Raw genomic sequence first — 27,984 nt, 5'->3', positions numbered from 1 at the left:
CTAGGCGCTCGGCTCCCCACCCCTGTCAGGAGCGCCGAGTTGCTCGATGGGACAGCAGCTGACGGCGATTCCTCCTCCTCCTCCTCGCGGTCATTTCCGCGCCGGCCTTGAAAAGGAAGCAGGTGAGAAGCGGGAAGGGGCGTCGGGGGCCGGGGCTTGTGAGGCCTGCGGGGACGGGGCCTGGGGCCTCCGTGGCCTCTGAGGGAGGAGGCCCTGGGAGTAGGCCGAGTGTAGGGAAGGAAGGAAGAAACGGTGGGAACGGGCGCTGAGGTAAACCCTCCGGAGAGGAAGCGGCGGCGGCGGCGGTGAGGACGAGGGCCCTTTGGCGAAGAAGGGCGGGATCAATGGCCTGCCGGAGGACGGGAGAAGAAGGGGCGCCAGTGGAAAGGAAAGGGGGGTCCTTTGCCCCCGCCACCCATAGCGAGGGAAGGGAGAAATGCTGTTTTATTATTTATTATATTTGTGCGCCGTCGGTCACCCGAAAGTCGCACCTTAAAACGACAACAACAAAACCCCACATGTCTTTGTTTGTTTTGCAAAATATATACACCACTTGACTGTAAAGGAAGAAAGGGGGGGGGGAGCCTCAGCGCTTCACAAAAAAATCGGTTTACAGTAAAATCGAGAAAAATCCGCAACCCTACTTAAAGGCGTACAAAAGTTTAAAATGCTGAAACAAATTAGAATTACTTCGACTTTCTAAGCATCTGGGTAGTTCTTGTCTTAACAGGAATGTTTTTTTTTTCAATTGGCAGGGAGTTCCAGAGTGCAGGCAGTGCCACACTAAATGAGATCAAGTTCTTACAAATGTGGAAGGGGCACCTGCCAATTCTGCTGCAGCTGGCCTTTTTGAAGTTTTACAACAGGGACCCTTAAAAAAAAGTCAAAGAGTAGGAAATGGGGAAAGGGTTAAAAGCAAGGCTGTAGGTGACTTGGGAATGGGAGGTGGGTTTGGTGCAGTGGTTAGTGTTGTACTAGGACCTGGAAGAGACTGGGCTTCAAATCTCCCCACTTGGCCCCCCATGCAGCTCACTGGATGACCTTGGGCCATTCACTGCCTCTTAGCCTAACTTACCTCCCAGGGCTGTTGTGAGGCTAGAGCAGGCATCCCCAAACTGCGGCCCTCCAGATGTTTTGACCTGCAACTCCCATGATCCCTACCTAAGAGGACCAGTGGTCAGGGATGATGGGAATTGTAGTCCAAAACATCTGGAGGCCCGAAGTTTGGGGGTGCCTGGGCTAGAGCTACCTTGAGTTCCTTGAAGGACAGGTGGAATAGATATGCAGTAAATAATTAAGCTGTTGAAAGTGGGTGTTGTGAGGCCCTTGAATCAGTCAAAGGAGGGCAGTCAGGAGGGGTGTGGATTGGGGAAGAAATGAAAAAGAAGGGCTGAAGAGAATGGAGTGAAGAGGAGGAGCAGGGATTGAATCTACAGGGACCCTTTGAGGAAAAGGAGAGGTGAAAATAGGGAAATGGGATTCTTTGAGATTGCATAAAAGGGAGATTAAGTGGGTGATATAGGACAAGAAAGATGTGTAGAAGAGGAATGGTTTAGAAGTCCTCTGAAGAGTGTAGGTTGAGGAGGAAGGTTGTGGTATGAGATAAGGAATAAAGAGGTGACAGAAACCTCTGAGTCCAGGCTATTAGTCAATGTGGTCCAGCTACTTAAACTACTAAGAGTCACATCCATTGTTCTATCCCTTTTTTTCTCTGGCCATGCCCATAATTGGCATGCAGCTCCCAGAAGGTTATCCAGAAGGCGAAGCAAATGTTCTCCGCCCCAACCTAATTACATTTAAGAATGTAAGAAGAGCCTGCTGAATCAGGCTGAAGTTCAGCATCCTGTTCTTACAGTGACCAACCAGATGCCACTAGGAAGCCTGAAAGGAGGACCTGGGAGTTTCATTACAGTGGAACTCTGTTTTCGAATGTAATCCATTCCGGAAGTCTGTTCAATTTCCAAAATGTTTGAAAACCAAGGATCAAAGGGCTGGCAGCAAAATCCACTGAAAAAAAATGGAGAAGCCATTCGACTTCCAAGGCACGTTCGAAAACAGAAGCATTCACTTCCGGGTTTCTGGCGTTCAACTTACAAAACCTTTGGCAGCCGAGATGTTCGAAAACCGAGGTTTGACTGTACTAGGTTCAAAGGAATAATCTTCTGAATATTGATTGCTGAGGGCACATCAGTAATTGGGCAGGGGGGTTGTGACTTTCATGTCTTGCTTGGGGTCTTCCTGGAAGGATCTGGCTGGTCACTGTTGGAAATGGAGTGCTGGGTCAGAGGAATCCATGGTCAAAAAGCACTGCTCTTGTTCTTGGAAGCTTCAAATTTTTGTGGGTACAGAAGTAACAGTGGGTTCTATCCAACACTGTTGCCCAGCTGATAGGAAGGAATCTATCAATTCTTCCCACCTGCTCTCCCCATCCTCAGATATGCTCTGGAGGGTTGGGGGACCCATTAGTTTAGTTTCACCATTGGATACAACCCCAAGGGTTCTACTGAAATAGATCTTGCTGTTTTAGGTTTTTGAAATTGTGGGATTGTAGCCATTCTTTTTAGCCACCTTTCCAAAAATGTCACTGATTAAAAAGGAATTGCTGCTCAATACCTTTATGGGATAATCTTTACCTGTTCCTTTGCCAGTCTTATGACCAATTCCGATAATAGTAAAAATCCTAAACCAGGCATCCCCAAACTTTGGACCTCCAGATGTTTTGGACTACAATTCCCATCATCCCTGACCACTGGTCCTGTTAGCTAGTTATTTAGTTATTTAGTTAGCTGTTAGTTAGTTGTAGGCCAAAACACCTGGAGGGCCGCACTTTGGGGATGCCTGTCCTAAACCCTCTTTGTCACCTTAAAAAAGCTTGGCTTTTAAGGTTTGCTTTAAGGAACTGGGAGAGTTTCAAAAGCCGAAGCTCACCTCTTCTGATAATATAGTTGAAAGTAGGATACATTTTAAAAGCCTGATTTTAAGAGATGCTACCTGTCTTGAGGATTTTTGTGCAGTGGGCTCAAATACAAAATAATGCATACAGAGTAGAGATGATAACATAGTGTTATGAAAGGCATTGGACAATTCTAATGATTTGTATTATTTTCCATACAGGCATCACTGTGGCCAGTCTTTGTGACTGAGAATGAAACCCCAACGAAACTGATTTTTTCCCACCCCATCTCTCTTCCTAGGAAGTGGGGTTCCCCTCATCTCCTTGTATTGGGCAAGTAAAAGCAACACATATATGAAAATATGCCTCCAAAATTCAAGCGCCACCTCAATGATGATGATGTTACTGGGTCAGTGAAAAGTGAGAGGGTAAGTGCTTGAGGGCAATTGCTTTCTTTGCATGTTTTAAATGTGCGGGTTAGAATGGCCCCGCAAGTCAAATCCATCTGTAGAATAATTGCTTTTAAGTCACTGAGGATGAAGTTATATGGTGCTATTATGTCATGGCCTAGCTCTTGTAAATACATGGATGGGAAGCTGCACGATAGTCCCATGTAAATTACTCTTAGTTTTCCTAGAGAAGAACAGGCTATAGTATAAAAAGATAAGGTGGTAAACATGCCTGATGGACTTGACAACTTTTTTTCTTGCAAGTCACCAACATTATGTTGATGGTTACAGGTAGGTAGCCGTGTTGGTCTGGCGTAGTCGAAAGAAAATATTTTTTTTTCCCTTCCAGTAGCAAACTTAGTTGGTCTCTAAGGTGCTACTGGAAGAAAAAAAAAATTTTGTTTCGATTATGGTGATGGTTTCATTGGAATAAACATTCCAGAATATATCATTGATTAATGTACATTATTTGCCAGTATCTTTACAATATGGAGTTTTCTCTCCATATTACAGCGGTTTTCTTCAGCTAACTTTTACTTGGAGTAGCTCCTTGCTGCTAATACTGTACTTCTCTGGCCTGTTTGGTCTGGTCTGACTTTTCTTTTGGTGTGATGTGTCTTCCAAGGAGCAGGGGGTGTAACCTACCAGTGGCTCCTATTCCTGTAGATCAGTTGTCCTCAACCTTGGGCCTCCAGTCCTGCTAGCTAGGGATCATGGGAGTTGTAGGCCAAAAACATCTGGAGGCCCATGGTTGAGGACCACTGCTGTAGATGATGTATGAGACCAATGCATGCTTACTGAACTGAATGTTTTTTTCTTAATGCTGATAAGTTACTTACATTTTGCATTTCTCCGGTTTTAAATTGTTTTATATTTTACATTTGCTGTAAGCAACCACATATAACACATTGCAGTAATCTAACGTAAAGGTTACCAGAGCATAGACAACAGTACCCAGATAAGGGCATAGCTGGATGACCAGCCAAAGCTGTTGGAAGGAACTCCGGGCCACTGAGACCACCTGAGCCTCTGAGGCTTTTTACCTGGAGTTTGCAGCTGGAGGCTTTTTACCTGGAGTTTGGAGGCGCCGGGGGACGGCGATAGCCCGCTATGTAACACGCATACGCAGCATCTGAGCGGGCCTTTTACCTGGAGTTTGGAGCTGGAGGTGCGCGGCTTTGGAGGCGCAGGGGGCAGTGATACCCCGCCACGTACCGACGCATGCGCAGCATCGCGCTGTGTATGTGCGTTACGTAGCGGGGTATCGCCACCTCCCCGGCGACTCCAAAGCCACGCGCCCCAGCTCCAAGTAGAAAGCCCGCTCGGCGGGGTGTTCCACTTGGCACCCCCACCCTCGTGACTCTCAAGCCGAGCCTCCAGCCTCCCGGTAAAAAGTTTGCTTGGCGGTGCGCTGAACGGACTTTTTACCGGGAGGCTGGAGGCTCGGCTTGGGAGTCGAGGTAGGGGTGCCAAGTGGCACCCCCTCCCAGAGTGGAACCCAGGGCAGATTGCCCCCATCGCCCCCCCCCCCATTGCGACGCCCCTGCCCCCAAGCTACAAACCTGCTCCTTCAGAGGAAGTGTAACTCCATCAAGAACAGGCAGCCTTCCAGCCCATCCGGTCTAGGGAACCACCCACTAACAGTGCCTCAGTCTCATCTGATTGAGTTTAAGTTTGTTGGCTCTCATCCAGTCCATTATCAAGGCAAGACAGCGGTCCAGCATTTCCACTGCCTCACCTGCAGATGTAAAGGAGAAGTAGAGCTGAGTGTCATCAGCATTTTGCTGACAACGTACTCCAATTCTCCGAATAACTCCACCCAGTGGTTTCATGTAGATGTTCAACAGCATAGGGGATAGGATTCAGCCCTGAGTCTCACTTCTCTGTGGTTTCAAGCCTATGGAAAGTTGTATGTGTGATAGGACTTTTTGTGGCAGTGCCCCTTTTAGATATACTCCCTTGGTTTTCCAGATCAAATTGATTCTCTCTTGTCTTCATGATTCCCAAGGTAGGTTTCTGCTGCCAACCTCTGGAAAGTTTAAGGCAAGCATTTTACACATGGCTCTGTATTTAGAATGATACTGAGAAGTGGATAAGGAAATACTTGAACTAGCCCTGAGAAGGGTCTCGGTGCCTGTTTGTGTCCTCCTTTCCCGTGTTTTTGAGTCAAGGTCATATTAAGATGAAACTGATGTTCCCAAGCCTATAAATATTCCTATACATAATTAGGTAATGGATGTTCCAGGACTATATTCCCAAGTGTGAGATAGAACACTGCAAAGAAGGCTCAGTTTTAGGAGGTTGACTTCGTTGCTATATTGAGCACAATTTTGTCTTTTTAGGGGGTGAGGACATAAGAATGCTGATCCCTCCTTGCACTGAATAGGGGAACGTGGGTTTCTCTGAGGTACTTCATTGAGGTGTATGAATGCTGAGCAATCTTCCATTTTTCAGAAGGGCTCGTTTCCTTTATGAATCATGGATTTGTAGTTAAATTTTCTTTTAATTTGGACTCCAGAGAACTTAAAGCAGAACTGATGTGCTGATTGCAGCTAAGAAGATGCATCTCAAGAAAGACCTGGCCGCCTTCTAGCTTTGAAAGTGGACAAGAAAGACATGTATTTCTTGTTGAGCTTATCTATCTTTTACGTTTGCAGAGGAACCTCCTAGAGGAAGATTCAGATGAAGAGGAGGACTTTTTCTTGTAAGTATCTCTAAGATTGAAGCAGGGATACCTGAACAACCTTTGGGGGAGGATCTCTTAATGCTTGCTCTTCCCTTCTCCAGTATGGGGCCCCAGCTCTGTTGTGTATAGCACTGCCCTTGCCAATGTAACGTGATACAGCATCAGGTGTTCATCTTCAAAGCAAGGTGAAGTATTGCAAGATTCACTGGAACCCTTGCCAACAGCACCTGCTGTGAACTTTGCAGTGTAAGATTGAGGACTTGCCTTGCCAGCCCCTTCCTTCAGCGTTGGAGGCTGTACTAGTCTTGAAGTACTTTTGCCATCAATGTATTGTGTAACAGGCATAAGCAAACTTGGCCCTCCAGATGTTTTGGGACTACAACTCCTATCATCCCTGACCACTGGTCCTGTTAGCTAGGAATGATGGGAGTTGTAGTCCCAAAACATCTGGAGGGCCGAGTTTGCCTATGCCTGGTGTAATACTTTCAGCCTTCAAATATCTTCCTGTTAATCAGCCATGTGACACCGCTCATTCACTCAAGTAGATGAATAGCAACTGTGTCCTCAGGTTTGATCTGTTAATAAGCTTGTGTTATGTCTTTCCAGGAGAGGGCCATCAGGTCCAAGGTTTGGACCCAAGAATGACAAGATCAGGCAGTAAGTATGTTGTGGCATTTGAAAATGGGTCTTGGCTTGTGTTTCTTTTTCATATAAAATTGCCACAGTCTTAGATAAGGTTATTGCAGCATTTGTGTTGAATCTAGTAGTAGTTTCCAAGGCACTAAGACCTTTTGCCATAGCCCAGTAAACATCATTGCTATGTTTTTATTTTTCTGTACCTTGGGCTAAATAATCCATCTTCCACCATGTTGACTGCCTAGAGATTTGCAAGACCTCCTGGAGAGCAGAAATAGGTTCAAAGCCACTGAGCAAATTGGAAGCAATTAAAACTTGGCTAGCAATCACCAAATGTACCAAAACAATAGGAAAGAAGACAAAACCTGGACACCTTCCAGGAGCAATTTGTGCTAAGAGGCTTAAGCTCTAGCTTTGACATCCTTATCCAATTGTTCCCTGGAGGAGGAGGAGGCAACCCCCTTCTTCACTCAGATACCAGTTCAGTTCAATTTACTTGCTTAAAACCCATGGTGATCCTGCATATACCCCACATTCCAGTACAGAAGCATTAATCCTAAAGAAATGAATCACCTCAGTTTATTAGTGTTGGCTTTCAGGACAAGAACTTTGGAGGCAGCACATCATAGCAATTGACTGTGGGTTGGAAACTTGTATCCTATGATTTTATTAGGATGGGCAAGCCTGTGCACTTGTCTGTTTTGTGTCCATCTCTCTGAAATTTCACTGCACCATGTGCAATTCTTTCTTTTATTTCATCATTTATTACATACTAGCTGGCCCGACCACGCGTTGCTGTGGGTCATCCCTGTGATTTCCCCCCACCCTGTCCCGATCCATGACGTATCCCACCCCTCCTCCCTCCAACCCCCTGGCTCATCCCTGTGTTTCGGTAGGACACCCTTCCCTCTGTTCTCCCCAGGGAGTGTTGTCCCCTCCCCCCTGTATCGCCATACATTGGCCTCTGCGCACGCATCGTGAACATTTTTTATATATTTAGATTTTAATTTTTTGAAATAAGAACATGAGAAGCAGAAGTTATTATTGTTTAATTTTATTTTTGGGGTTGTCATTTATTTTGGTGGGTATTGTATGATTTGGGCGTTGTTGTGTGTTTTGGTTTTGTGTGTGTGTGTTTTGTTTGGATTTTCTAATTTTGGAGTAGGTGACCCAGAGAACCTAGAGAACTACTTTAACAATCCCGACCGGGGGGGAGGAATCAAATAGCGAAGACCCACAGCCCCGTAGAAACAGAAGGCGAGGTCCGAAGCACCCGAGCTGTTCGGTTCCATAAAAAACCCAGGAAGTGGCAAAGGGAAGGTAGGAGATTGTAAAGGGGGGGGATTGGCCACTGCAAATATCCGAGGACTTAAACTGGCCTGCGATCCATGCGCCTGCCCTCTCCCCCCCCCCCCCGGCCTAGTGGGGGCCTGGCGGCCTGGCAGGCACCTACATAAAACAAATGCCGTGCTGCGGCCTGCGACCCGGGCGCTCACCCTTCCCCCCCGGGCCTAGTGGGGGCCTGGCAGGGGGCTACATAAAACAAAGGCTGTGCTGCGGCCTGCGATCCATGCGCTTGCCCTCTCCCCCCCCCCCCCCCGGGCCTTGTGGGGGCCTGGCAGGGGCCTACATAAAACAAAGGCTGTGCTGCGGCCTGCAATCCGGGCGCTCCCTCTCTCCCCCCACCCCGGGCCTAGTGGGGGCCTGGCAGCCTGGCAGGGGCCTACATACAACAAAGGCCGTGCTGCGGCCTGTGATCCGGGCGCTCGCCCTCCCCCCCGGGCCTAGTGGGGGCCTAGCAGCCTGGCAGGGCCTAGGGTTCTGGTAATGGCCGCCTTGGTGGTTTCAGTTGCTTGGTTGATGATGTCATTATTTGGTTTGTGGGTGTGGTGTAGATTTCACAGGAAAGGAGGGGGTGTACTGTGGGAGGAAATCCACTTGAGGGCGCTGTTTTACTTTGTTGAAAAACAGGTTTTTACCTGCGGAGGTGTGAGGTGTGTGGGTTTTTTTTTCTAACAACACTCGGGGAGTGGCCTGGATCGTTGTGTCGAAATTTCAGGACGATCGGTCAAGCGGTTACGGAGAAAAGTGGAGCCCGCACTTTCATGATTTTTACATTTATATATATATATAGATATCACCAAAAGAAAAGCCATGTGTGTGTCTTGGTGTATGTGAATATGTACTGAAGCTCTAAAGTTCATCTTCTGTTGTTCAAAAGCATGTTCGTAGCTTCGAAAACAGTGTCTCATCCTCTGTCGTCCCCTACTCCTAGTGCCCTCCATCTTTCCCAACATCAGGGTCTTTTCCAGGGAGTCTTCTCTTCTCATGAGGTGGTCAAAGTATTGGAGCCTCAGCTTCAGGATCTGTCCTTCCAGTGAGCACTCAGGGCTGATTTCCTTCAGAATGGATAGGTTTGATATTCTTGCAAGTCCATGAAAGGGGTCTTGGACTATAAAAAGCCTTTAATAATAATAATAATAAATTTTATTTATACCCCACCCTCCCCCAGCCAAGGCCGGGCTCAGGGCGGCTAACACTAGATATAAAACAACTGATTAAAATACAGCTTAAGAATAAGATTAAATACAACATTTAAATTTAAAAGAACTCAAAATCAGTGCTCATTTATGGGGAAGGATAGAGATTATTATTGTAGTCTCTAGAACTGATGAATAGAGGCTGGCTATTTACTGGGGGAAGCTGTGTATGAGTTTATTCCTTGCAGACTCAGTAAAGTGATCCACCCTGGATTGAAATACCAATATAAAATGGCAGATGATAGAAAGTTGGAAAGAAACTATAGAACAGTTTTTGAAAGTCTGTAATTGGAATGTTTGGAGAGCTTAAAGTTGAGGACAGCATTTCTTTCCAGCTTGACTTTTGGTATGCCTTTAAATTCTTTCTTGGAATTGTCTGCTAAGTCAGGGCAGCCAGTGAGGAAATTGCTCACTTCCTGAGGCTCTGTTAGCTCTGTATTTAGGTCTGGGGTCTTGCGGCTACTTGATAACCATGTCATCATGCTCCTTTTCTCTGGGGCACAGAGGCAAGCAGCTTTTACGTCTGCAAATTCTAGGCTTGAAATCTGTTGGGCTGTGAAGTTTGCCACAACTGATACCCTGACTACTGTTCCTTGAAAAGTGTAGTTCTTACGTCCTTCAAACTGAGTGCATTTTGTTGACCATTCTGTTTCTAACAGCCATCTAATGAGGTAGCAGTGCAATCCAGAGTTGAGTATTCTAGGGTAGACTTGTTGGAGTGAGATGGATTAATGAAGCAATAACGTCTCCTGCACACTTATGCTGTAGTGTAGCAAATGGGGTGCAGGTTGCATGGATCGGGGTGGCTTGAGCTTTCCTTTACATGGGAAACACTGTAGTCAGCCTGGTAGGAAGATTTTTCCTGAGTGTTCCTGTGAAGAGGAGGAAATATTGCTGTATTATCAGAAGGGCAGCACCTCAAGTACACAAACGGTTATTACATTTGATTAAGAGGCCAGTGACCTTGCTTGTCGGTATTGCTTGTTTGAGACTTGTTTTTACTAAAACCAACACTTTGGAGACAAGGCTGTCAAGGGGAGGTTGTCCGGGCGAGGTGAACAGTAATAAGATTCTTTTGTTTTGTTTTACTTGCATTCCTGTGTGAAATTAACTTAGAAAACTGGCAGACAACAGAGCCATGAGTAAAATGGAACAGAAACCAGTTATGACTACCCCTAAACACACTTCTGTTAGGAGAGCAAAGTAATTTTTAATGGTTTTTTTTTAATGATGTGATCTAAAACTGTGTTTAGACAGTACTGACAAAAGTGTGTGTATAAATATAGTCGTGGAGACCATCCAGGAACCAAACATTATCCCATCTGTGTCCTTTAGAGTAGGCATAGGCAAACTGGGCCCTCCAGGTGTTTTGGGGCTGCAACTCCCATCACCCCTAGCTAACAGGACCAGTGGTCAAGGATGATGGGAGTTGTAGTCCCAAAACATCTGGAGGGCCGAGTTTGCCTATGCCTGCTTTAGAGCAATGTTCCCCAACCAGGGGCCATATGGCCCCTTGCCTCTCCCCCCCAGGATATTCCAAAATGCGTAAATTGGAGGGAAGTGAGAAGTGAAGAAAGAAAAGCATTTTTAAAAAATCCTGATGGCTGGCTATCCGCTTGGCCAATCACTCCTTTTTGCCACGGGCGTTTTCTTGGAGCAGACCTGGTTTGTTTCCAATGGGAGAGGGTTTGTTAAAGCTCCTGCTTTGATCAGTAGAGCCCGCTACCCGGAACCCCCAGGTCAGGTAAGTGCGATGGTGGGGTGGCAATGGGTAGGGCTGAGTGAGCTGGAGCTGCTTGTTGCTGCCACCAGTGCTGGGCCAGGCAGAGCCATCTGGTGCTGCTGACTTGCATCTAGTAAATAACTGTTTACTCAGAAGAAAGCAGGACTGAGTTCAGTGTGCCTTACTCCCAGGTAAGGGTGTGTGGGACTATAGTGTTTTATTTAGGTAGGCAGCCAGGGCCACTTGCTTTCTTTGAGTGGTTTGGGAATACAGTGGTACCTCAGTATACGGACTTAATCCATTCTTGAAGTCCTTAAGTCCTTGAAGTTCTTAAACCAAAACCATTCTTAACCATTCTTAAATCGAGGCGCTAATGAGGCTTCCCGCCACCGGTGCCCTTCTACCATTTGGATTCCGTTCTTAGACCGAGGTAAAATTCTCAAACTGGGACACTCTTTCCGGTTTTGCGGAGTTCGCAAACTAAATTGTTCTTAAACAGGTCTGTTCTTACACTGAGGTACCACTGTAGATACTATCTAGGAGGAGGTCCAAGTTTTAGAAATGGGGCATGGGGCCCCCTTTTATGATGATGGCATCATCATAAAATAAAATAAAATAAAATAAAATAAATAAAAATAAAATAAAATAAATAGGCATCATCAGGGGTTCCTTGAATTTCTTATAGAATTCTGCTGTAAAGCTGTCTGGGCTTTGAGTGGTTTCAGGTTTTTGGGGACCGTATCTATTTCCTCCAGGGTAATAGAACTATCCAGGAATTCCTGTTCCTCATCAGTTTAGCTTGGAAAGGTCAGTCCAGCTAGAAATTTTCTGATTTCCTGTTCGGATGGGCTGCAGAAGGTGTATAGGTCAGTGTAAAATTCGACAAATTCTGAGGTTATTTCTTTGGGGAAGATTGTTATGTTGCCGTCTATTTTGGTGAAGAAGTTTATTCTTGTTTTGAGTGATTCCCCCCCCCCCCATACTTGTAGAAGTGTTGTTTTGAGTATAGAATGTTGACCATTGTTTGTTGATTTCTAGTGAGTCTAGTTCCTTCCTTTTTTGTTCTATAAGTTTAAGGAGTTTTTCAGCTCCTGTTTGTTTGTAGTGTGATAAGAGTGCCGTGATGTCTTGTTCTATTTTGCTAATTTTTGAGGAGGTTTATTTTTTAAGGGATGCTTTCTCTTTTATGCAAGCTCCTCTGGTGACCGCTTTCATTGTGTCCCAAAGGAGGGTTTTTTTTGTACAGTGGTACCTTGGTTTACAAACAGCCTGTTTTGCATACATTTCGGATTACAAACACGTCAAACCTGGAAGTGCATGTGCCGGTTTGCAAACTTTTTTGGGTTTACAACCCTTTTTTATTACAATTTTTTTTTGGAGGCCCCATTGGCAAAAGCGCACCTTGGGTTACAACCTGTTTTGGTTTACAAACAGACCTCTGGAATGGATTATGGTTGTAAACCAAGGTACCACTGTATTGTCTACATCATTTTCTTTGCAGTGTTTTGGAGAGTCTTTGTGAGACACTCTAATTATTTTATTTGTGCTTAGGATGGGACTGAAGGATCATGAGGGGGTAGTTCATGTTTTTTCTCTTCTACTGGGGTGTGGTCTGCGATTTTAATGCTACCTATGTTTGTTGATTCAACCAAAGGTATCAGACCTTGTGTGAGCAGAATGCTATCTAGTCTGTGTTGTAAATTTACAACATCTGGACACTGTGCCATAGCACCCAGACTGGAATGTGTGGCTGGTGTCCCTCAGGTTTTCTTTGCTCCATATGTCATAGGGACCTCTTTTTATATATAAACATTTTAAGCAATTTGTAAGCATTCTTAATTATTTGGGGTTTCCTTCAGTGGAAGGATGCCCATAGGGTTGTAGGGTGGATGTCTCTCATATTTAGGTTGAAGTCACTTCCAAGAATTGCTTCCCCTTCGGAGAAGGAGAGGAACTAGTTTAGTGTTTTCTTGATGAACTCTAGTTGTTTCGAGTTTGGGCTATATATGGAGCCAATAGTCTGTTTAGTTTTGCCTTTCAGTGGAAATTAATCTGCCTCTTTAGCACTGTTGTGGCTTTGAAGTTCAGGTCTCTACTAAATCCGCAGGCCTTTCTGAGCCAGATCCAACCCTGATCTGGCTCAGATCTATGATTCTATGATTCTATAACCCATTGTTGACTGAAGTGGGGTTTGCTCAGGAGTTTGCCTCTCTTGGGTGGATTGTGCATTTCTTGTAGGAAAGCAATGTGTGGTTTCATGGTGTTTACATATGAGGTGATGCGTTTTCTTTTGATGGGGTTTCCCAATCTCTCACATTTAGTGTAAATGCTTTTAAGATAGCCATTCTGCTTATCTGCTTTATAGGATCATTCCCTGCCAACCTGTCTGGGTTGTCCTGAGCCTCTCACCTTATGTTGTCTATCAAACCTATTCAGTTGCACTGACATAACGTGTGATGGGTAGGGGAAGAGGGGGTTTAGAATTAGATTTGGGTTAAAGAGTGGGGAGTGGATTACAGAAAGTAGCATATATGTAGTTATATAGGTCGGTGTTTATTTGGGGTATCCAGGATCATCTGGCGTTCAGCCAGTTGGTCCTGGGTCTCAGCTGGCATGGAGGACCTTATTTGGGAACAGGCTGTGCTCCATGTCATTTCGGATAGGCAGTGATCAATGAGATGGTGTTAAACACCTTTGTGATGCCTGTGTTGGGTATAAGGTTTATAAGTAGTGTTGTCAGTGTTATTACAACATTATTGGTTTATTGGGGATGGGATATGGGCATTGGCACGCTCTGGCACCACCATTGTGCTGGTTGTGTGACAGATTTTATCCTCAAAACAAAATAAAAAAATTCCTTCCAGTAGCACCTTAGAGAGCAACTAAGTTTGTCATTGTTTTAGTTGGTATGGGTTTATTTCTTCCTTTTCCTTTACCTGCTTATTTTATTTGTGTGTATCTTCTGGATGAAAAGTCCAGTGATATCACAGTGGTCGTGGCAAAGTTTCTTTCAGTAGTCATACGAATCAAAGATCAACATACCCATGACTAAACAAATAACGCCTCAGTCTCCCTCCCCTGGAGGTTTGTCTGTATGAATCTGTATTTTATTCTGGACCACAATAAAGATTATTGTGTTATGGGTAGAGTCCTTGGAGTTGGGGAGCTGAGAGTGTGGGTGGGTGGGGTGGGTGGGGAGTGTGATTTCGTGTTGCCTAGGTTGGTATTCGAGTGGGGATGGGAGTGGGGGATCTCTATGGAGGGGTGAGGCAGGGGAGGACAGTGGTGGTGCTGGCAATATTAATGGCATGGGGGCAGAGGAAAAGGGGGGGGGAGTCCATTGGTTCAATGTGATTTCCGGATGCTTCATTTAGCTGTGGTTGTTGTTGCGGGATTGTCAATCTATGTTATGTGATTTTGGTTGAGGTTGTTTTGCTGTCTTGTGATGTATGTTTGGCGGGACGGTTCTGTGAGTGGTCCTTGACTGTACTAGTTTGCGTTGTTGTGTCATTTCTGTGATTATTTCTTCCTCTTAACTGTCATACAGTCACTTGCTGTTGTTTTGTCATGGCTGTTATTTCCTACATTGCAGGGAATTGCGCTAGAAAGAGAACCTTTGGGGTCCATTTCAGCTCTGATTCTGTTTTTCAGCTTTAACAATATTCCATTACTGTATGTTCCTATCCTTTTATGTAATTGCATTTTGTATGAATTATAAAAATTATAAATAAAACATGTTCTATTTTTAAAACAAGCATTTAAATAGGTGCCTTTCTAAAGTTATGATGTGGGGGTGGGTGGGCACAGCCAGGATTTTTGTTAGGGGGCAGACTTTTGTTGGGGGGGAGAGAGCCTGAGATTTGGATTGATTTTCATTTATCTGGGGGGTAGCTGCCCCTCTGCCCTGTCCACCCCCCTTGGCTATATCCATGGGGTGGGCACAGGAAAGAAACAAGGTCAGAAAAAGGTTCGGAAACGTGACTTTAGAGGAAGAGTGGCTACAAGTGTAACAAGAACAGGAAGTGAGGATTGTCCATCATATCAAGACTGCAAAACCACAATAACTTCTTTGCCCCATGCCCACAGAAGTCCTCGGACAAGGCAAAGGAAATGACTTCTTCACATGTGCTCCCATGTGGACAAGGATCAAAGCTGAGACTGCCCCAGACCTGTCCTCTCTACTTCAGTATTTCTCCTCCCACTGCCCTGCAACCTCTCAGGCTCTTTCCCCAATCTTCTAATTTAAGGCTTGACAGCCCATCATAACAACTTTAGTGTAATTGGGGCACTGTAGATTAATTGTAATCCTAATTAATAGGGTGTACATCCATTTCCTTTGTTTGGTCTAATCGCTGCTGGGGGTGAGAGGATAAATGGCTTTGCAATTTGGCTTCCATTGAAATGAAGTCACTTGGAATGCTGCAACCCTAAACAGTGGCACATTTTGGCCTAGTTACCACAAGAGTGATAAACTATGCTAAACTGCTATCTTAAAAATGTTTTTTAAAACCCCTGCTGATAAAAAACTTAACATATTAAGGCTAAGCTAGGCATGCCCAGGTTGTTGGGTGTTGTTTTTTTTAAGGAGGAACATTCTATCATGTGAGCTTCCACCTGCAGTCTGAAGTGAATCTGGATGATCGTCTCTATGAGGAAAACTAGGTCATCATTTAATAGGACACAGAAGAATACAACTAGCATTTCAGTATTGCAGGAATTGGGAACCTGTGGCCCTCCAGGTGCTGTCGGTCTGCAGGACCCCCTTGTCTCTGACCTCTAGCCACACTGGCTGGGGCGGATGGGAATTTGAGGATGCAAGTAGGTTCAAAACCTATAATCTTTACAACAGCCCTGTAAAGTAGGTCAGTATTCAGTATGGCTGAATGTTTGACAGAACACTTTTTGGGAGTTATATGCTCATTACTGTTAACTTCATGTTATTTAGATTGCACAGCCAGTCCCTGGCTTAGGGCAAATAACAAAAACAACACCCACTCAAAAAAAATAATCATAGAAATTTCCGTTCCCTTCCTTTTTCAAGCTAAACCTTCAGTATGTAATTTGCTGAAAACTTGATATTGCTTTGGCTTCTCTTTAAAAGGCTACTGTTATTAAAGAGCTGTTTGTCTTGGAGAAAAATCTGGTACTGTGTGGGGTATCCAGGATTAGAACAAGCCATGAATTGAAGTTTAGATTCGAAGTCAGGGCCCCAAGCTTTCTGAGAGAGTGGGAAACAAAACAAAGACCCTCCTTCCCTTATCTGAAACAAAGAAGGAAATTGGGAACTGCAAGATACACATTCTGCCCCTTCTCTTCCCTTCTCTCCCTGGTCACTTTCCTCCCTTTACCTGTTTCTTTCCTTCAAAAGACTTTACCTCCTGGTTACTCTCCTTTCTCCTTGACTTGTTTTTGACACCTGCTAAAAATGTTTTTGTTCCAGCAAAGCCTACCCAGGCATGTAATTTTAGCAAGTAAAGCATTTTGAACATTACTGCTTTCATTATCAATTTTAAATGTCTTAATAACTTGTTTGCTAGTTTCCTTTTTTATTGGTATTTAAAAAATGTTTTAGACTGTCTACCGTACGAGGTCTTTTGCTGTAGTAAATGGGGCATACACACACACACACACACACACACACACACACACAATGTGACTGGTAGGAATACATCCATTTCCCTCAATTCTGTGTCTCATTTTGTTTGAAGGCTGCCTGTACTAGGTAGGTATGGATGCAAAGCAGGGGGGGGGGGAGAGAGTGTGTACTCAATGACTTTGATGCCACAACTTTCTCAAGTTTTCATTAAAAATTGTGTTGCAATTTTTCTGGAATTCTTCAGTGTAGTAGAACTTCCAGGAACTCTTAAATTAAAAAAATGCAGCATGACCCAAAGCCATGTTATAAAGTCTGTGAGGATATAAATATGGCATAAAAATGACAGCCAATGTACTGTACTTTTGGTTTTGAGACCAATGTTCTGATGTATACTCTATTCATGTTTGCTTAGAAGTTTCACAGTTGATTAAATGAGATGTATCCTCAGTTTTGCATGCATAAGACTGCTGCTGTCAATTCAAGTCTTGCCTTAGCCATTACTTCCTGGGTAGCCTTGGACAACCCAGTTCTTGAAAAAAATATTTGGAAAACTATACATGAACACTTCATTCTTAAGAAAATCATAATTTTTAAAGCCCATTCAAAATCTTTACATATGCTACTTTGCATTTGAACCCAATAATCAACTGCATTTGCTACCACTCGTGACAGATCATTGGGTAATCTGATTCTTCCTCCCCACACCCTGCTCTGTTTTCCAGTGTCCAAAACCAGGTTGATGAAGTTATTGATGTCATGCAAGAAAACATCACCAAGGTGATAGAAAGGGGAGAACGACTAGATGACTTGCAGGATAAGTCAGGTAGGAATAGTTAGTTGTGTCTCTTTTTCTCTTGCAGCCTCAGAAGAGAGTCCTCAAGATTACTAAATCCAGTGTGTTGTGAGCTCTGTGCAAAGTCTGAGAATCCAGGAGTTGCCTAAATCCAGGAGTTGCCTAACATTTTGGATTTTTGAGGGAGTGCTGTGGGTACCAATTCCTCTTGAGAGAAGAGAGAAAGAGTATGCACACATGCTGCACTTTCCCCAGCGATCTGAGTAAATGTTGGATCCAGTAGAATCAAACTGGCCCTTGAAAAGAAGTGGGAGAGACCTGCTATCTGCTCTTCAAGGTAGCAGCCACTTCATGACAGTTTGTGTGTGACTCAGGTGCTTTGTTGGTGCCAGGGAAGGATATCAAGGGTGTCATTGTGCCTGTGGGCACCACGTTGGCATCCCTTGCCTAGAATATAAACCTGAAACAGACTCCTAAAATGTTCTGGCAACTAGAGATTTAAAAGATTCTTCCTGACCTGCATATAGAATCCATCCTTACCAAAAATATTTCTAAACTATTCAATCTTAGAAGAATTAATTGTACAAAATAAGTACATCCCTTTTCCTTAGTCTTCATAATTGTGTTCCTAGTATTGAATTTACTCAGTTTCGTATGTACACACAGTCCCAATATATATATATTTACCGTACTTACTAATGCAATAGTCCTTTTTAGTTGTAACATACAGTGGTACCTTTACTTACGAATTTAATGCGTTCTGAACACACATTTGTAAGTCGAATCCCATAGGAATGCATTGGGAGAAAAAATTCGTAAGAAAAAAAGAACGTACCAATTAACCTCCGTAATCCAAACACCATGATGAGAATCTATTTGAAGTCTGACCTTAAACACCAGGGACTGTGCAATTCTGTAGGTTTTTTATCAGTCTTCTTCAGTCCAGACTATGTCTGCTTATTGTCCAAATCAAATTATTTTATCAAAGCAGATATTCCCGGCTATGGGAGTGGCTTCGGAGAGTGCCAGCCGTATCGTGCTCTGGGACCCAGTGTCCTGCCTCTTGCACAATGCAAGTGGACAATCTGTGGGTCTACAAGACAGTCCTCCCCCACCCTGGGGAGTCTGCCAGAGTTAATTACCCCCATATCAGCCCTGAATTACCAGCATGGCTGAGGTCCGATTGTATGGGAGTCAGCCATTTCTCACTGCCAGAAACAGGAAGCCTGTTGGCTGCATTCCTAATGTTCTTCTTTTAGAAACAAATCACATGGAATTCACTGTACCTCTGCAAGGGTACCTGATCATTACCTCTTGCATATGCTTGCATGTATAAATACAGACATGCATGCTAGGTTGGAAAGCTTTCTCACTTGTATTGTAGCAGGTTCAGTTCATGAGGGATCCAGTGTCGTGTTGTGGTTAGAGTGCTGGACTAGGATCTGGGAGACGGATGGGATCAAATCTCCACTTGGTCGTAAAGCTCACTGGGTAACCCTGCGCCAGTCACTGCCTCTCAGCCTAACCTGCCTCACAGGGTTGTCAAAGGGATTGAGGAGGGGGAAATCACTGAGCTTCTTGGAGGAAAAGGTGGGATATATATGTGATGAATAATAAAAAATAAATGTTCTCTTTCTGGCACAGAGAGCTTATCTGACAATGCAACAGCTTTTAGCAGCCGATCCAAACAGCTCCGGCGGCAAATGTGGTGGCGAGGCTGCAAGGTGAGGTCCCAGAGAGGAATTAATTTGTTAACTTTTTAAAAAAGCAGACCTATTAAGGTCACAAGGGCAGAGTTAACATGTGTGAACATGAAGTGTATACACAGTATTGCAGTATTTTCCCCACACTTGCAATTAAGAATGGGCTGAGTTTGCCACAAGAGGCCAAATTCTTTCTTCCATCCTTTTCCCAAAATAATCAGATGGCTCAGATTAATCAGACATGTTCAACCAGTCGACCGTGATTGACCAGTAGATCGCCAGGGTGATCCTGGTTGATCGCAGGATTAAATAAAGTGGGCAAGGAATGTCACACACACACCCTGCTGCAGGGAAGGCTGGGCCAGGTGGCAAGCACAGGGAATGTCACCCGGCCCAGCCTTCACTGCTGCAATGGCAGCCCCGGCACTGGATCCCTCTGTAGCCGCCAGGGAGGCAGGGTCGGGTGACATTTCTTGCACTTGCTGCCCAGCCCGGCCTTCATTGCTGCAGCGGCGGCACTGGGTCCTGCCAGGAAGGCCAGGCTGGGCGACGTTCCTTGCTCTTGCCGCTTGGCCCAGCCTTCACTGCTGCAGTGGTGGCCCTGGCGCTGGGTTTCTCCACTGCTGGGTCTTCATGGCAGCAGGGGGGGAAGGAGGGAGGGCAGGTGCGATTGGGATCTGTGTCAGCTGCGCGGCCCGCTTTGACAATGGGGGGGGGGAGTGGAGGCTAAAGAAGGTGGGCAGGCGTGATTGGGATCCATGCCAACTGTGTGGCTCCCTTTGCTTGTGAGTAGGAGAGAAAGGGCTGGCTTGGGGTGGGGAGAAAGCTGCTTTAGGGGGAGAGAGAGAGGGAGTGGAGAGGAAGGGCTGGCTTGTGTGAGGAGAGAGAAGCCGACTAGCTCCTCGAGAGAGAGAACTTTTGCCTTCTTTCCCTCCCCCCCCCCCACTTAAATCCCCCCTCCCAGTTAGCCACCACCTTCCACACAAGATCCTCGTCCCTCCAATGACAGTGGGTAGATCACTGCCAGTTTTTTTATACTGGGAGTAGATCGGTCTCTTGGGAGTTGGACGTGCCTAGATTAGATAAATGGAGACACGTGTGGGTGTGGGTGCACACATTGAAGACTGGTGTTTTTACGCCAGTAAAAAAGTTTGATGAGCTTCATGGCTGAATGCGGAGACCTGACCTCCAAATTCTTTACCCACTCTGCTACAGTGTCCACATTATGCCCTTATTTTGAAAATGTGGGTGGAAGACATGACTGGAGGCATTTTGAGTTGTTCAACTGATTCTGCGAGCTTTCACCATTATTATTGTGAAGAAAGGAGTCAGTATGACTTGGTTTAAACTGTAAGTCTCTGTAGGCAATAAGGAAGTAATGTCTTGTCTTGGCTTGTGTTTCCTTCTGCAGATGAAGGTAATTGTGGCTTTGGTTGCTGTTGCCGTCCTGCTAGTGATTATTGGTAAGTGCTTTCTGAAGTTCTTTGTTGTAATAATTCTGTGAAGTGGCAAGATGTAGAACAAATAGACACCCTTGAATTGCAGCTTTAAGAGAAACCATACTGGCAGGCTTCGGGGACTTGGCTTCCTCCTCCCCTTCAGCCTAGGATAAGCAGCACAGAGCGAAAAGAGTCGTGTACCATTTAAAGAGTCTTTAATCACCACGGCAAAAGAACAGAGCAGCCATTCTCTGAATGAAGGTGTTCCCAATTATGGTTTCCATCCACTTCCCCCCTAGACATTTCCACATCTTAAAACCTGATCTCGCAACTACTGTGCTTTTTGTGTAGCCAACTTTTCTGCTCTATGTGACCTTGGATTGATAGGCTGGACAGTCTCCAGCAAGAGAGAGTCTGTTAGCGCTCCCTCTTCCCGTTCTTCTTCACTTTGCTGTTCACATCCCCCCCGTTCGCCCCAACTTTTGTCTTCTGAACTATGCCCCTCTGCAAACCACTGTTCCAAATCTATACTGCCCCACTGCTTCTTCTGGGCAGTTTTAGGATCCTGGTCAGGAGCAGGGGGTGGGAGAGGCTCTCACCATTCCTCATCAGAGCAGTACTCCTTAGCCTGGTCTCTGACACATACACTACTTCAGGTCTTCTTGCTTGGGCTAATGGTTGATGTACGATTGAGTTGCTAGCTTAGGAGTTGCCCCAAAGTATTGCCATTAACTTTTGAGCGCCCCTAGTACTAGAGGATTGTGGGATTGAAATAGCTTTTACATACAAATTGTGTACTTTAATGTTTATGGGTCCCTTTTAAGAAGAAATCAATATAATTTAACCAAAATTGAGCATTTCTAAGATTGATTTTAATTGGAGATACTTAAACAGGAACTCCTTTGTCACAAGAGTGTTGTATTTTATGCACACCTATAGGAAAACTTGAAAGTGTTGTGGATGTGATGGAGACTGGGAGCTAAGTCCCTGTCTGTGGGAGGATAAAGGAATGGATAGACTAGGTAGGATGGCTTTCTGTAGTTTATGAATCCAAAACCTGGAAGACTTGATACATAATTCGACATGGGACTCTATGCATTTTCCAATTAGGGATGAGTTGATTTTATCATCTCAAGAATGAGAGCCAAGTTCAAGGCCTGAAGATAGGACATTATTTTCCATCTCAGCACAATGTGAAAAAAGCAATCACCATGTTTCTGGAAGTTGCTGGTGCTTTTGGATACCAGAAAATATCCACAATAAAATGGAAGTCTTGCCCAAATGATAGCAAAAAGAAACACAAACTTTGCAAAGAAAATGCAACCTAACAAGAAGCAATGCAAAAAACTAATTTGAGGAGCATATTGCAGGAAGGCATTCTGAAGAACCGAGACAAATCATGCTGATGAGCCCATAGTTAAGCTTTATCAGCAAATTAAAAATTAACACTGGCTGGTATCAAACTGAGAAATTGCTCAATCTTCTAACAATATGCATGTGTCTTTGTATCCAAGGACTGGAAGGTGGCCAGTATAACCATTTTGAAGAAGGGATCCAGGGAAAGGATGAAGGGAATTGCAACTTAACCCTGCAGCCTGACTTTGAGCCAGGTTTGCTACTGAGGTGTATGACGAGAGAAGGGCAAGGAGTTGTCCCATTCATGACATTCCAGAAGCCGGATACAATTGGTGTCTGTGCACGCAGTAAAGATAGTTTCCCAAAAGATCAGCCACACACTGTCAAGGGAGATTCTTGCTTCCTGCTCACATGTACTTGAAGGGTGTGAGTTGGAAGACATGCCTGCTCTTCTTAAAAGTGGGATAACTGAGAGATGATATTCATGGAAAATCCCATCTGCTTTGACTTGAGGATTGGAAAGAGATGGAAACAGGATGTTCAGTTAAGCAATTTTGACGGGAAATAAATTTTCCCCTTCCAGACTCCAGCTGAGATGGTAAGTATTTTTCCCTTCAAGGGAATAGATAATTTTCTTAAAAATCAAACCTATCATGGAAACTTTATATTACTGCAAAAATAGTTGTCCTGTCCACTTAGTTGTCCTGTCCCAGTTGGATCACTATTTGGGAAATGCATATGTTTTGCCAAAACTTAGGGGCTTTGAATGCTGAGGAATACACTTTATTTTTATCATTATTTATTACATGTTGATACCACCCTTCAGCTGAGGATCACAGGGGGATTTACAATATAAAAAACATAAAAATATATAACATATTAACAAACAAACAAAAAATTAAAAAACCAAAGGCTGGGGTAAGAGGAATGCTTTTTCCTGGTGCCTGTAACAAAGGCAGCACCATGTAAGCTGCCTTGGGGAGAGCGTTTCACAAATGGGGAGCCACTGCAGAAAAGACCCTCTCATGGAGGCTCTTGAAGAAGGGCGGGGTCTAGGGCAGTTCACACAGGTAGAGACAGTCTTTGAGGTATTGTGGTCCTGAACTGAGGTCAAAACGAGCACCTTGAATTGCACCTGGAAACTAATCGGCAGCCAGTGCAGTTGGGTCAGGATTGGTGTTCGATTCTACAACTGCCTTGCACCCGTGAGTAACCTGATCACCAAATTCTGCACCAGCTGAAGTTTCCAAGCCATCTTCAGAATCAGCCATATGTGTAAAGCATTGCAGTAATCCAGCCTAGAGGCTACCAGAGCATAGACAACAGAAGTTAGGCTATCCCTGTCCAGGTAGGGGCACAGCTGGGCCACCAGCCAAAGTTGATGCAAGGCACTCTGAAGCCAAATGAGCCTCAAGTGACAGCAAGGAATCCAGAAGTTCCCCCAAGCTACATACTGCTCCTTCAGAGGGCGTGTACCCTCTCAAAGGGAGGCATCTTAAATATGTAGAGCCCAAGCTGGTTGGTGGACAATTCATTTTGTGTGTGTTTTTAAAGATGCCTCTTTTCTGCCTTTTACAGTTCCCATCATCCTCAAATACCACACTTGACTTGCTGATGGATCTTATGGTGGCTTCAGGATGACAGCATAGGAGGCAGCTGTGTGACTTCTGTGGAACATAATATGTATATAGCTTTGAAGTGTGTCCCCCCTTCTCCCTCGGAGGCACCAGACTGGCTGCAGAAAGAGCATTCAGAGGATCCAGCAAATCATCCTTTTCAGCCAAAAACTCATTCTAGTGTCAATATCTAATCCAAACCCCCATTGTTGCTCCCTGGATGGAAGCTCAGTTTGGAGCCAGATACTTATTGCTAACTGGTAATGATGTTATTTATAATTTACAGAATTTCTTACTGCTTCTTACAGAGGACAATGGAGGAAGAATAAGGGAGGGATGCAGTGTATGAACTCTATATCATTGTTTAGAGACCGCAACATATTTGGATGAATAACTGTGAAGATGCCACTTCCCATATTTAAAAAACCACGATTTTGCAAGGAGACTTTCTGTACTTGTTAAGGGATCCAGAAGCTCCACGTTCTCGCTGTTGCTTATGGATGTGACATAAAAGCATTCCAGTAAAAAAAACCTATTTTTAACTGTAACTATGTAGCTCCTAGTAAATTATTGAAGCAAAGGAAACACTGTTTATTTGAATGAAGACCCACAAAAGAAAAGGAGACCGCTTTTGGTCTGTGCAAGTGCAACCCAAACCATGCAGGTGTTTTGCTGCCAAATAATTAAGAGTAAGCAAGTTTACATGCCTCCTTTTTTTAAAAAAAAGGGGTCAGACTGTTTACGTTTCAACCATTTTTAGAAAAAGATAAGTCTCCTAGCTATACCTTAGTATACTTGGCTAGTTAGGTGCAGGTTAAGAATATGTGAGGAGGTTCACATTTAAACTTCATTCACCCTACATCTTGTCTGACTTTTTACCAAAAGGTGGGGAGCAGCTTTGAGACTTCGAGTTTTTCTTTTCGTTTTAGGCACAAGACACCTGCACCAAAATGACCACTTAAAGACAGCTTATAAATTATGTTACTATAACATAATAAGTGTCTGTTCACATCTACTCCTCTGGGTATTTATTTATTTATTTGAATAGATATAAATATATAGATGCACATACATACACACACACACACACTACTTAATTATACACCCACAGCCATCCCACCTGGTAGTACCGTATTAGGACCTCCCTGTCAATGGTGCAGGGCAATGGGGAGCAGCAGTAAGATGTGGTGACGGAGCTGTGTGTGTCACACCACAGGCTAGCCTGCTGCTTCCAGGTGCAGTAGACCTGGTATGTTGAATGTTTCCAGACCCAGAACCCACTTTTAACCCAAACATGCATTTGAGGACCCATTTCTTAATCTCTTGCCATGTATTTGCATGGTGATGGTGCTCCTGTTGTGCCCCCCCCCTTGGGTCAGGCTTCAACCCACCAGTTGAAGATCAGTGCAGCAGACTAACAGTGTCAATGTTAGTCAGAGTCAGCTGTTAGTGCAGGAGCCAAAAGGGAGGGATACCATTGCCTAGGACAGTACAGCTTAGGTTTAACTCATCAGTCAGACTAAGCAGGGCTTCAGGCTTTAAGACAGGTGAGGTATGGAGATTGAGCTTTTTGTTCAGTCTGCAGCCTTTTTGCAGCAGTGCACTTACAACATTTTAAATTACTAGCTTGAATTCCAGGGGACTGAATACCTGTAATAAATAGAAATAAAGCAGAATGAAGAAAAGAACCATGCCTTCTCTTTGAGGAACTACCTGAGACTGGTTCTTTATATGGTGACACTTCTTTTCAATATTATTTGCAATTTTAGCTGGCTGAAGAAGAGCCTTTTTTAAACAAATGTTTGCTACAAGTTGAGTCTGTGCGTGCCTATGCAGCCTAAGCACAGAACTAAGCACAACTAAGTTCAGTAACGCCTCTTTCCAAGTAAGTGTGCATGGAACTTCAGTTTTAAAAACAATCGGTGTTAAAATATTTATATATTTTTTACAGTTTTTCACCAAAAGAAATTAGGCTAATGAATTTCGATTTTTTTTATCTTGTGGGCTGCTCTGCAAAAATGAACTGTCACGGGGGCTTTCTTCTACACTACCTTGAGATGTGCAGTTTTGTGAGAATTCTCTGGGAGAGCTGTTGTTATATTTATGAGTTGCTTTTCCACAAAGGTGAACTTAAAGCAACTTTAGAAACAAGCATTAGGAAGAAGTGTAGAAACAAGAATGAAAGCATAAAAAAAGCAGATCCAGCTCAACCTACTCCACAAAAAATTAGCAGAAAAATATGTCCCAAAGCCTGGCTTTTGCCTAGCATTAAAAAACAGTGGTGTTGCCAGGCATGTTTCCCTGGAAAGAGCATTCTAGAAATAGGGAGTCACCACTGAAAAGGCCTGTTCCCATGTGACCACCTTCTTGCCTTTTCTGGCAGAGAGGAGGAAGGAGTCCAAATCGCAGGACCTGGGTGGCAGCCTATTTTCTGCTCGACTTAAGAGCATTAGCCACTTGGTCCTCCCTCTGATGCCATTCAACAGGCCCCACCCACACCAAGGCACCTGCACTTGGGGCTGAACTTCAGGAAAGCTGCCAACTCAAGCTGGGACAGTTGTACAAAAGGTGGAACCCCATGCATTGTTTCCATTGGCCTTTGAAACACTTGTTGTTGTCCTCTCCCCCATGCTTTTTAACACCTACATGCAGCCGCTGGGAGAGATCATCGGGGGGTTTGGGCTGGGTGTTCATCAGTATGCGGATGATACCCAGCTCTACTTCTTTCAAATCAGAACCAGTGAAGGCGGCGAAGGTCCTGTGTGAGTGTCTGGAGGCGGTTGGAGGATGGATGGCGGCTAACAGATTGAGGTTGAATCCTGACAAGACAGAAGTACTGTTTGGGGGGACAGGAGGTGGGCAGGAGTCCCTGGTCCTGAATGGGGTAACTGTGCCCCTGAAGGACCAGGTGCGCAGCCTGGGAGTCATTTTGGACTCACAGCTGTCCATGGAGGCACAGGTCAATTCTGTATCCAGGGCAGCTGTTTTATCAGCTCCATCTGGTACGCAGGCTGAGACCCTACCTGCCCATGGACTGACTTGCCAGAGTGGTGCATGCTCTAGTTATCTCTCGCTTGGACTACTGCAATGCACTCTTTGTGGTGCTACCTTTGAAGGTGACCCGGAAACTACAACTAATCCAGAATGTGGCAGCTAGACTGGTGACTGGGAGCAGCCACCGAGACCACATAACACTGGTCCTGAAAGACCTACATTGGCTCCCAGTACGTTTCTGAGCACAATTCAAAGTATTGGTGCTGACCTTTAAAGCCCTAAATGGCCTTGGTCCAGTATATCTGAAGGAGCGTCTCCACTCCCATTGTTCTGCCCGGACCCTTGAGGTCCAGTGCTGATGGTCTTCTGGTGGTTCCCTCGCTGCGAGAAGCCAAGTTACAGGGAACCAGGCAGAGGGCGTTCTCGGTAGTGGCACCCGCCCTGTGGAATGCCCTCCCACCAGATGTCAAAGAGAAAAACAACTACCAGACTTTTAGGAGACATCTGAAGGCAGCCCTGTTTAGGGAAGCTTTTAATGTTTAATAGATCACTGTATTTTAATACTTCTGTTGGAAGCTAACCAGAGTGGCTGGGAAAACCCAGCCAGATGGGCAGGGTATAAATTTATTATTTATTTATTTATTTATTGGTGAGTGGTAATTTATACTTGCAGTCTTAAAAGAAGAAGAAATAAAGCCACCAATTTTTGGGTAGGTATCTAATAGTACAGTCTCCAATAGCATAGCATGACCCAGTTCTAGCTATCTGCTGAGAAAAAATTATGGTTTAAGTGGAATTAACTTCCAATCACAACTGTAACGGGAGGACTTTAAGTCCCGTTTCTGCTTTTTAAAATTAAAATTCCGAAACCAAATGTGCAAATAATTTCACTGTGAAAAGGAAGCAGTAATTAGTAGTGGAGTGTTTCAAATCCTTCATATTGTGCATACGAATATTGTGTATATGATTGTGCATAGGGAATCAGGTAACAGTCTGTTTTCCCAAGTACAGTGCAGATGAACCAGAAGTTACAAAAAGAAGCGAAGTCACATAGATCCTCTTTGTGGGTTTCCATAGCTGAAATTTGTTCTCTACACTAAATCCTAGAAAAGAAATTGCCTGTATTTTGCAGGCAGTAAGTATGGAGAGATGAACACTCATGCGAATAACAATAAAGCAAAATGTCATTTGTGTAATTATTTATGTTTGAAGCTGGTTTTATATCCTGAATTTGTCCATGGGCTATACTTTCAGTTATACTAAGAACTGATGTAACAAAGTTGCTTTAAAAACGTGAAGCTGTTCACACTCTCCACACCGCACGGTAATATAATTTTATCAGCTGGTGTGGGGTGACTTCAGCCCTGCATTCTGCAGGGATTGGCACTGTGGTCAAGTTCTCCATGGGGAAGTTGGTTGCACAGCCCATTCAGCCGCTTCTTCACTGTCCCCACCTTGATGCCACCCACCTGTTATGTCAGGTGTCGGGCAGATGGGCGTAGTTTGGGGAAAACAGCCTTGTGGGCCAAGATAGGGTGGGCCTGGCCAAATGTGGCCCAG

The 27,984-nt window shown here is 44.5% G+C and overlaps 1 protein-coding gene across 13 annotated transcripts; it reads left to right on the top strand.

Annotated features, from left to right (window-relative positions):
* The first annotated feature begins 27 nt into the window (after positions 1–27).
* Positions 28–27,620, top strand: VAMP4 (vesicle associated membrane protein 4). 13 transcript variants are annotated; one of them, XR_015950929.1, is made up of 9 exons: positions 28–122; positions 3,195–3,321; positions 6,000–6,046; positions 6,635–6,685; positions 17,246–17,346; positions 18,961–19,040; positions 20,431–20,482; positions 22,328–22,412; positions 23,393–23,978. XR_015950929.1 is itself a non-coding variant. In XM_088673659.1 (8 exons), exons 2-8 carry the CDS (start codon positions 3,256–3,258, stop codon positions 23,419–23,421), a joined length of 426 nt encoding a protein of 141 aa, XP_088529785.1. In that variant the 5' UTR covers positions 28–305; positions 3,195–3,255; the 3' UTR covers positions 23,422–27,620. The 13 variants fall into 13 exon arrangements, 6 of the variants coding, with proteins under 6 accessions (XP_088529785.1, XP_088529784.1, XP_034979155.1 ...); XR_015950924.1 differs by having other exon boundaries at positions 21,973–22,412; XR_015950928.1 differs by having other exon boundaries at positions 3,115–3,321.
* The last annotated feature ends 364 nt before the right edge of the window (positions 27,621–27,984 follow it).

Source organism: Zootoca vivipara, chromosome 7 (genome assembly GCF_965207765.1).
Source record: "Zootoca vivipara chromosome 7, rZooViv2.hap1.1, whole genome shotgun sequence".
NCBI classification, from domain to species: domain Eukaryota; kingdom Metazoa; phylum Chordata; class Lepidosauria; order Squamata; family Lacertidae; genus Zootoca; species Zootoca vivipara.
This window is presented reverse-complemented; position numbering and strand designations above follow the sequence as displayed.